Source organism: Aquarana catesbeiana, linkage group LG12 (assembly GCF_042186555.1).
Source record: "Aquarana catesbeiana isolate 2022-GZ linkage group LG12, ASM4218655v1, whole genome shotgun sequence".
Taxonomy (NCBI): domain Eukaryota; kingdom Metazoa; phylum Chordata; class Amphibia; order Anura; family Ranidae; genus Aquarana; species Aquarana catesbeiana.
In genome coordinates, this window is record NC_133335.1 from 242,881,081 (window position 1) to 242,892,120 (window position 11,040).

General features: G+C 47.8%; 1 protein-coding gene across 1 annotated transcript in view; it reads left to right on the plus strand.

Moving 5' to 3' along the window:
* Window positions 1-9,885, plus strand: part of WDR45B (WD repeat domain 45B) — a gene marked incomplete in the record, with an annotated part of 18,719 nt that extends 8,834 nt beyond the window's left edge. The window contains 3 exon segments of the mRNA XM_073607021.1: window positions 336-437; window positions 5,210-5,331; window positions 7,459-9,885. Coding sequence (XP_073463122.1) covers window positions 336-437; window positions 5,210-5,331; window positions 7,459-7,565 — 331 coding nt within the window.
* Between the last annotated feature and the right edge of the window lie 1,155 nt (window positions 9,886-11,040).

Genomic DNA, 11,040 nt, shown 5'->3' on the forward strand with positions numbered 1-11,040 from the left:
GGAGAGCTGATGTTCAGTGAGGAAAGATCTGAGAGCTCATTGGAGGGAAGGGACACACTTCCCCACCCCCACCCCTCCCCCCAGCACACAGGAACAGAGCTTAGGCCGTTAATCAGCTTGGAGGTCCCTCCTCTGTCATCATTTTTCTCTTGGTGTCAGGAAAACCTATAGAGGGCTATGCTTTGTTCATATTTCGTGTCTGAGGTTTACAACCACTTTAATGCAGAGAGTAAGTTGATGAATTCAGAAATCCTTTAATCCAAAGCTGTGCGTCTTTATTGTGGATGAAGGTTTGTCATAGGAAGCTGCCTGACTCCACCTCTGGTATCTTACAGCATTAACTTCAACGAGGACGCCTCTCTGATCTGTGTGTCCAGTGATCACGGGACGGTCCACATCTTCGCAGCGGAAGATCCAAAGAGGAACAAGCAGTCCAGGTAGGGGGCGCCACTGAGCCATGTACATGGCTTCGGTTTCACTGAAATGTCTGTTTTGTGATGTGAGGCGCATTTTCCAAATTCGATTTGTATCCCAATCTTACAATTCACTTTAGTGCAAAATGAAATGCAGCCTGTGGGGTTGAAGGCTCCGTTCACATGTGCTTTGGTCTCCTGAAGAGCTATCCTTGTCCAGATTGCTCTTTACAGGGCATTCACCTGTGAATGAGCCATTCTGTGTTTTTAGACCAACCCTACCCCCCCCCTCCCCACCTGTATGGACCACCCTGGATGTTCATGGCTGACAGATCTCTGCTGTGATTGTGTGGTACTTGTGTCTGTAAACGGGCCATTTTTTTCTTCTTCACTGATGAGGCTGCACTGATGGGCACTGGTAGGTGACATTGTGGAGACACTGGTGGGCACAGATTGGCAGCACTTTTGCAGAAGCCGATTTATTAGCCCTTTTCTCCTCTCCTCCAGCATGAGAAGGAGCGGTAAAGAGAGCCGGTAACCGGCTTCTGCTGACATTATGATCAGCTGTCATTGGCCATAGCTGATCACGTGGCAAAGAGCCGCTGATTGGCCCTTTACCTCCAGTCTGTGTTTTCCGCGGTGTCCAGGGGCACTGCAAACACAGAGAGCGCACTGCCCGTGCCCAGCAGTGGGCGTGATCACGGGAGGTCGTCATATGACGGGCGGCCAGAACTGGATGACCGCGCTGTAGCCATCATTCAGCTATAGTTAAAGTGTTACTAAACCCACAACAGTAAAATCAGTGTATGTATATGCAGTAAAGCATGCTTTTTATAATCCTAAGGGGATAATCCTGTGCATTGTGCAAAAAGTATGTCTGATCCTGTCTTCTCTGATCCTCCCCTTCTTGCATTGCCCCCAAAACATGTCCAGATAAGACAGAGTAAATGAAGTCAGGCTGCACATGCTCAGTTTGGGGTAGAGAGAGTGTGTGTTTCCCCTCTTGGGAGAGTGCATGTTATCAGCACAGGGCCAATCGGCACTATCCAGACAGAGGGTCAGGGGTCCTGCAGCTTCATAGGGAAGTCAGTGGGAAATAAACTCCCACAAACTTTAACCAGACACTGATAGAAGTAGGGGAGATCAGATATAGTGATTGCAGGCTCCTGGGGAGATCAGATATAGTGACTGCAGGCTCCTGGGGAGATCAGATATAGTGACTGCAGGCTCCTGGGGAGATCAGATATAGTGAGTGCAGGCTCCTGGGGAGATCAGATATAGTGAGTGCAGGCTCCTGGGGAGATCAGATATAGTGAGTGCAGGCTCCTGGGGAGACCAGATATAGTGAGTGCAGGCTCCTGGGGAGATCAGATATAGTGAGTGCAGGCTCCTGGGGAGATCAGATATAGTGAGTGCAGGCTCCTGGGGAGATCAGATATAGTGACTGCAGGCTCCTGGGGAGATCAGATATAGTGACTGCAGACTCCTGGGGAGATCAGATAAAGTGACTGCAGGCTCCTGGGGAGATCAGATAAAGTGACTGCAGGCTCCTGGGGAGATCAGATAAAGTGACTGCAGGCTCCTGGGGAGATCAGATAAAGTGACTGCAGGCTCCTGGGGAGACCAGATATAGTTACATAGTAGGTGAGGTTGAAAAAAGACACAAGTCCATCAAGTCCAACCTATGTGATTATGTGTCAGTATTACATTGTATATCCCTGTATGTTGTGGTCATTCAGGTGCTTATCTAATAGTTTCTTGAAGCTATCAATGCTCCCCGCTGAGACCACCGCCTGTGGAAGGGAATTCCACATCCTTGCCGCTCTTACAGTAAAGAACCCTCTACGTAGTTTAAGATTAAACCTCTTTTCTTCTAATTGTAATGAGTGGCCACGAGTCTTGTTAAACTCTCTTCTGCGAAAAAGTTTTATCCCTATTGTGGGGTCACCAGTCCGGTATTTGTATATTGAAATCATATCCCCTCTCAAGCGTCTCTTCTCCAGAGAGAATAAGTTCAGAGCTCACAACCTTTCCTCATAACTAAGATCCTCCAGACCCTTTATTAGCTTTGTTGCCCTTCTTTGTACTCGCTCCATTTCCAGTACATCCTTCCTGAGGACTGGTGCCCAGAACTGGACAGCATACTCCAGGTGCGGCCGGACCAGAGTCTTGTAGAGCGGGAGAATTATCGTTTTATCTCTGGAGTTGATCCCCTTTTTAATGCCAATATTCTGTTTGCTTTGTTAGCAGCAGCTTGGCATTGCATGTCATTGCTGAGCCTATCATCTACTAGGACCCCCAGGTCCTTTTCCATCCTAGATTCCCCCAGAGGTTCTCCCCCCAGTGTATAGATTGCATTCATATTTTTACCACCCAAATGCATTATTTTACATTTTTCTACATTGAACCTCATTTGCCATGTAGTCGCCCACCCCATTAATTTGTTCAGGTCTTTTTGCAAGGTTTCCACATCCTGCGGAGAAGTTATTGCCCTGCTTAGCTTAGTATCGTCTGCAAATACAGAGATGGAACTGTTTATCCCCATCCTCCAGGTCCAATTATGAACAAATTAAATAGGATTGGTCCCAGCACAGAACCCTGGGGAACCCCACTACCCACCCCTGACCATTCTGAGTACTCCCCATTTATCACCACCCTCTGAACTCGCCCTTGTAGCCAGTTTTCAATCCATGTACTCACCCTATGGTCCATGCCAACGCACCTTATTTTGTACAGTAAACGTTTATGGGGAACTGTGTCAAATGCTTTTGCAAAATCCAGATACACCACGTCTACGGGCCTTCCTTTATCTAGATGGCAACTCACCTCCTCATAGAAGGTTAATAGATTGGTTTGGCAACAACGATTCTTCATGAATCCATGCCGATTACTGCTAATGATACCGTTCTTATTACTAAAATCTTGTATATAGTCCCTTATCATCCCCTCCAAGAGTTTACATACTATTGATGTTAGGCTAACTGGTCTGTAATTCCCAGGGATGTTTTTTGGGCCCTTTTTAAATATTGGTGCTACATTGGCTTTTCTCCAATCAGCTGGTACCATTCCAGTCAATAGACTGTCTGTAAAAATTAGGAACAACGGTCTGGCAATCACTTGACTGAGTTCCCTAAGCACCCTCGGGTGCAAGCCATCTGGTCCCGGTGATTTATTAATGTTAAGTTTCTCAAGTCTAATTTTAATTCCGTCCTCTGTTAACCATGGAGGTGCTTCCTGTGTTGTGTCCTGAGGATAAACACTGCAGTTTTGGTTACTGAAGCCCCCCGATTCACTCGTGAAGACTGAGGAGAGGAATAAATTCAATACCTCTGCCATCTCCCCATCCTTTGTAACCAGATGTCCTTCCTCATTCTTTATGGGGCCAATATGGTCTGTCCTCCCTTTTTTACTGTTTACATACTTAAAGAATTTCTTGGGATTTTTTTTGCTCTCCTCCGCTATGTGTCTTTCATGTTCTATCTTAGCTGTCCTAATTGCACCTTTACATATCCTGTTGCATTCTTTATAAAGTCTGAATGCTGAGGATGATCCCTCAACCTTGTATTTTTTGAAGGCCTTCTCCTTTGCTTTTTTTATGCATTTTTACATTGGAGTTAAGCCATCCAGGACTTTTGTTCGCTTTTTTAAATTTATTACCCAATGGGATACATTGGATAATGCCCTTATTTAATATGCTCTTAAAGCAAACCCATCTCTCCTCCGTATTCTTTGTGACTGCAGAGTCCTGGGGAGACCAGATATAGTGACTGCAGGCTCCTGGGGAGAGCAGATATAGTGACTGCAGAGTCCTGGGAGAGCAGATATAGTGACTGCGGGCTCCTGGGGAGATCAGATATAGTGACTGCGGGCTCCTGGGGAGAGCAGACCTAGTGAGGAGTGCGGGCTCCTGGGGAGAGCAGACCTAGTGAGGAGTGCGGGCTCCTGGGGAGAGCAGACCTAGTGAGGAGTGCGGGCTCCTGGGGAGAGCAGACCTAGTGAGGAGTGCGGGCTCCTGGGGAGAGCAGACCTAGTGAGGAGTGCGGGCTCCTGGGGAGAGCAGACCTAGTGAGGAGTGCGGGCTCCTGGGGAGAGCAGACCTAGTGAGGAGTGCGGGCTCCTGGGGAGAGCAGACCTAGTGAGGAGTGCGGGCTCCTGGGGAGAGCAGACCTAGTGAGGAGTGCGGGCTCCTGGGGAGAGCAGACCTAGTGAGGAGTGCGGGCTCCTGGGGAGAGCAGACCTAGTGAGGAGTGCGGGCTCCTGGGGAGAGCAGACCTAGTGAGGAGTGCGGGCTCCTGGGGAGAGCAGACCTAGTGAGGAGTGCGGGCTCCTGGGGAGAGCAGACCTAGTGAGGAGTGCGGGCTCCTGGGGAGAGCAGACCTAGTGAGGAGTGCGGGCTCCTGGGGAGAGCAGACCTAGTGAGGAGTGCGGGCTCCTGGGGAGAGCAGACCTAGTGAGGAGTGCGGGCTCCTGGGGAGAGCAGACCTAGTGAGGAGTGCGGGCTCCTGGGGAGAGCAGACCTAGTGAGGAGTGCGGGCTCCTGGGGAGAGCAGACCTAGTGAGGAGTGCGGGCTCCTGGGTTTAGTAACACTTTAAAGACTATAAAGTTCTGTGTGCGGTCGTGTTGCTGCTCACATGACTCGGATCGGAGATGCTCAGTCAGTTCGGTCAGCAGAGGACATTTCCTCCTTTGTGCTCCCTCTAGTGTCTAATAGTCGTCTCTGCAGTGTGTCTTCTGTGGACCTTTAAATAATAATAATCAATACACAATTTATTTTATTTTATTTTTTTCCCTACAGTTTGGCATCTGCCAGTTTCCTTCCCAAGTACTTCAGCTCCAAATGGAGTTTCTCCAAGTTTCAGGTCCCATCCGGATCACCTTGTATTTGTGCCTTTGGAACCGAGCCGAACTCTGTTATAGGTATGTGAGAGCGAGTCTAAGAACAATAGATTGTAACCTTCGATCGTTCACAAGCGGTATCTTCAGGTGCTCAGGAGCCGCCTCTAAAGCTCCAGGCACATCATAGGGGAGGTCGGGTTTTAGTCTCTTCCTATTGGCCGGTGAAGCTCTCCATCGTAGCGATAGGCCTGCAGGTCTTTACCAGTAAGCCTAAAAAACAGTATATTACCAAAAGTATTGGGACGCCTGCCTTTTCACACACATGAACTTTAATGACCTCCCAGTCTTAGTCCGGAGGGTTCAATATTGAGTTGGCCCCGCCCTTTGCAGCTATAACAGCTTCAACTCTTCTGGGAAGGCCGTCCACAAGGTTTAGGAGGGTGTCTATGGCAATGTTTGACCATTCTACCAGAAGAGCATTTGTGAGGTCAGGTTCTGTTGGTTGAGAAGGCCTGGCTCACAGTCTCCACTCTTAATTCACCCCAAAGGTGTTCTGTCGGGTTGAGGTCAGGACTCTGTGCAGGCCAGTCAAGTTCCTCCACACCATACTTGCTCATCCGTGTCTTTATGGACCTTGCTTTGTGCACTGGTTTAAATCATTTGGTGGAAGGGGGATTATGTTGTGGGGGTGTTTTTCGGGGGTTGGGCTTGGCCCCTTTATTCCAGTGAGGGGAACTCTTAAGGCGTCAGCATGCCAAGATATTTTGGACAATTTCATCCTCCCAAGTTTATGGGAACAGTTTGGGGACGGCCCCTTCCTATTCCATCCATAAAGACATGGATGAGCGAGTTTGGGGTGGAAGAACTTTACTGGCCTGCACAGAGTCCTGATCTCAACCCCATAGAACACCTTTGGGATGAATTAGAGCGGAGACTGTGAGCCAGGCCTTCTCGTCCAACATCAGTGCCTGACCTCACAAATGCTCTTCTGGAAGAATGGTCAAACATTCCCATAGACACCCTCCTAAACCTTGTGGACGGCCTTCCCAGAAGAGTTGAAGCTGTTATAGCTGAAAAGGGCGGGGCCAACTCAATATTGAACCCTCCGGACTAAGACTGGGATGTCATTAATGTTCATGTGTGTGTAAAGGCAGGCGTCCCAATACTTTTGGTTATATAGTGTATTTGCATGTGAAGGGTAGTTGGGAAAGGTTTCAGCAGGTATATGAAAGCACCTGTGGTTCCCCGCAGCAGCTATGATGGCTTTTACATTTTGTAGGGAATTGCCGTCTGGGGGGGAAAACAAGCGATCTGGATGATCGCTCCTACTGCCCCATAACTGACTGCTCTTGCAGTCAGTTATGGGGCAGTAGGACTCTTCGTTGGGTCCTGCAGTCAGTTATGGGGCAGTAGGACTCTCCATTGGGTCCTGCAGTCAGTTATGGGGCAGTAGGACTCTCCGTCGGGTCCTGCAGTCAGTTATGGGGCAGTAGGACTCTCCGTCGGGTCCTGCAGTCAGTTATGGGGCAGTAGGACTCTCCGTCGGGTCCTGCAGTCAGTTATGGGGCAGTAGGATTCTTCTTCGGGTCCTGCAGTCAGTTATGGGGCAGTAGGACTCTCCGTCGGGTCCTGCAGTCAGTTATGGGGCAGTAGGATTCTTCTTCGGGTCCTGCAGTCAGTTATGGGGCAGTAGGACTCTCCGTCGGGTCCTGCAGTCAGTTATGGGGCAGTAGGACTCTCCGTCGGGTCCTGCAGTCAGTTATGGGGCAGTAGGACTCTCCGTCGGGTCCTGCAGTCAGTTATGGGGCAGTAGGACTCTCCGTCGGGTCCTGCAGTCAGTTATGGGGCAGTAGGACTCTCCGTCGGGTCCTGCAGTCAGTTATGGGGCAGTAGGATTCTTCTTCGGGTCCTGCAGTCAGTTATGGGGCAGTAGGACTCTCCGTCGGGTCCTGCAGTCAGTTATGGGGCAGTAGGGTTCTTCTTCGGGTCCTGCAGTGTTATGGGGCAGTAGGACTCTCCGTTGGGTCCTGCAGTCAGTTATGGGGCAGTAGGACTCTCCGTCGGGTCCTGCAGTCAGTTATGGGGCAGTAGGGTTCTTCTTCGGGTCCTGCAGTGTTATGGGGCAGTAGGACTCTCCGTTGGGTCCTGCAGTCAGTTATGGGGCAGTAGGATTCTTCGTCGGGTCCTGACCTTTCCCTTCTCTTTCAGCAATCTGTGCAGATGGCAGCTACTACAAATTCCAGTTCAACCAGAAAGGAGAATGCACGAGAGACGTGTACGCACAGTTTTTGGAAATGACAGACGACAAGCTCTGAGACGGTTTGCAGAGAGATGACGGACTCTTCTCAGAAGCCTCTCTTATTGGACGAGGAGAGGACGGAAAGTCACCCCAGACTGACAACTCCAGTACTTTAGACTTTATGTTCAAATTTCCCAGAGTTTTAGCTTTGAAATGAATCCATTGTATTACTATAGTGCTTCTCCAAATCTTTCCATCTGTTCCATTCTTCCCTTCAGATCAGAAGACATCCGGGAAGCTTTTCATTATTTTTCAGTGAATGGAGATTTAACACACATAATATTATATAAACGTCCTCATAGAATGAGCCGCAGCAGTATTGTTGGTGAGCCGGCCTGAGACTTCGGGAACATGTAGCCACTTTGGAAATCTTCCCCCCCAACCCCCCCCCCCCCCCCCTTTTTTTTTTTTTTTTTTTAAATGTTTTTTTTTTTCTCCTTTTTAGCCTAACCATGACAGTGTCCCAGTTTGTCAATGTCACACTAACACGGCACATTCTAACATTGACAAAGCAACCACTAACCTAGCGCTCAGCTGGGAAGACGCATAATAGTTTTGTAGCCCATCATGCAGGCCATGGATGTATGACAACTTGCACCTCCATAAGTAGATGGACAGACCGATGTAGATTGTAGGCGGTGTGTGTACGGTCAGCTTTGCTCTTCAAGGCTTTCCGTTTTTAAAGAGGTTCTCCGGGGGGGGGTCGGGGAGTCGGGGAGTTCAGTGATTTATGACCCTCCATTTGCATTCTGCGATCCATTTGTGGAATACACAGCCTTCTGTGAATGGGAGCAAACCCTACACTAATGCTAGGGTGGGCCCGGAAGTATAGCAGGAGCTGTGCTGTCTGGCATAAAGAAATGTATTGGTTTTAATGTACTGAGCAGTGCTCTGGACAATAATTACACCTGAGATTTACACATAAGCACTGACAAAAATCTCTGTCTGGAGTTCTGCCTATAAATCAGGAGCACCGCATGCAAAGAGTGCATCAAAACTCGCATTAGTCAATGAAGCTTCTCCCATCGGTGCTTTGCGTTAGAGGGCAGCAGGTTGCGTTTTTAGCCTGCTTGAAAAACCGCATGGTCTTTTTTTTTTTTTTTGACCATGCGGCTTCCACACCTGCGATTGTGCTGCAGGCTGAGATGCATGGGGGTGCCATTCAGAGTGAACAGCAGCTTCACACGTCTCACAAGAGCAGTGCGATGTGGTTGTGGGAATTCGAGGAGATACACGCAACGTACGGCCTGCACTAGTGAACCGAGCCTTACTCCTGCTTTGCTAGCACTTTCAATAGTTCTATTGGGCTAAGGTGGTCCAAATGAACTATTTCATGCAGACATTAACTGTACACAACATCAGCTACATACAGTATACAGCGCTGTGTTCCTGGAACAAAATCCAGTTGGGCTGAGTGCTGCTCAGCCATCCACAGGACGCTTTGTATTTTTATCAAGGAATACAAGGCTTACCCTGAATGGTGGAGAGGCAGGTATGTGATGTCACAATCTCCAACTTGGCAAGAGGAAGCGTTGTCATTCATAAAATTATAAAACTTCCTGTGAATGGCCGAGCTGGAGATTGGTGGAGAGGCAAGTACGTGATGACACAATCTCCAGCTCAGCCATTCACAGGAAGCTTTGTATTTTTATCAAGGAATACCAGGCTTCCTCTGGTGGAGAGGCAGGTATGTGATGACAGAGGAAGCCTGGTATTCCTTGATAAAAAAAAAAAAAAAAAAATACAAAGCTTCCTGTGAATGGCTGAGCTGGAGATTGTGATGTCAGGTGCCTGCCTCTCCACCATTCAGAGGAAGCCCTTGATTTAAAAAAACAAAGCTTCCTGTGTATGGCAGAGCTTCACTCATCCCAACTGGATCATTTTCCAGGGAAGTCCCCATTCGGAACACAGCGCTGTATACTGAAGGTATACGGTTCATCCGCTGACAGGAGCCGCATGTATGTAGTAAAGGAAATAGTCTGCACCGTGCTAGCTCGGCCTGAACTATGTAAAGTGATGGCATTAAAGAATGAGCTCAGGGCTAAGAATCACTGAATGTCCCCCCTTGCCATGTGGAAGAAAAGTCGTTCTTCAGCGTTTATTCGGCTTCTTCCCCGTGTAGTTGGCGCTCTGCCGCATACAAAGCCGGTGAGAGCGCCAAGACATTTTTTAAAGGCTTCTGATGTTCGGAGAACTTTAACTTTTTAGGTAGTTTTTTTGGAGTGTAAAGTTTCTGCATGTGGCTTAGTGCAATTACTCACAAATTCAGTTTTTGTTTTGCACACTTTGTTTGTAAGATATGTTAATGCTTTTTAATAAAATATGACCAGATCGCACGTCTTTTTATATTTCTTAATGGTTGAATGTTTCCTACTTTTCCTAAAGAGCCCTCCCAACCGACACGAAGGCGCTTCTGCGTGCGATTCCCACAGCGAAAAATGTGCAGGGCTGCCATTCATTCTGAATGACATCACAATGCATATGCAAGTACCACAGGCATGGCCAAAAAGACCACGTGATTTCCCTGCAGCTGTATTATTTTTAACAGGTGCGTGCACTTTTTAAATTTTTTTTTATTTTTTGGAAACCCAGGCATGGCAGCCCGGTCCTTTTGAATGGGCTGCCGTGCCCAAGCAGACGTGGCCTGCAAAAATGCATAGGTGGGAATCTAGCGTTTTAAAGGATAGCGTCATCTTTTGCACAAATATTACACTTTGTATTTTTCGGGTGTTAACATTGGTGCAAATGACCCCTCAAACCACACCCCTTTGACAGCATGCGGGGGTTACTCTCCCCTGCAGCCACTGTCACATTTTTTAAATCGGCGGAGCTCCGCCCACACAGCCACATTTATTCAGAGATCTGTGAATGAATAAACAAGTCCCATCTGTCACGTTGGTAGATGGACTTGTAGTTCTGAATGAAACGAAGTGTGGTAATCACCACTGTTGTAGTCCATTGATGCTTCCTCCAGTTCTACAACTGAAAGCCCATTCCTCGGTACAAGCAGAAAGCCGGAGGAAGAGTCTCTGCGATCCACTAATCTCAGGTGCAATACTGTGCAGGCTCCGGTGGAAAAAAAAAAAAAATGCACATTTTCCTGCAGATGTGTGTGCACTTTATTTTTTTAAAAGCGAAGTATGGAATTGGGTAAAAAAATGTATAATATATAAATGGTGCTGGAAGAGGTGGGGGTACTACCCCAATACACAACATTAAAGTCCATAATAGTCAATGGCTTTCATAGCAAGAAGTTGCAGCCCCATAGAGTGAAGCAAACTGTCTATCTGAAAAAAGAACACAAGGGGGCGCCATCTAAGTGCAATATTAAATAATACTAAATGATAAATTGGATATGCCTGCTTTTCTCTTTTTTTTTTTTTTTTTTTTTTTTCACTGGCGAGTTGCACATTGGCTTTCTTAATAACATTGTGTTTTAATATTGCACTTACTTGGTCTCCCCCTTTTTGGGAATGAAAAAAAAAACAACG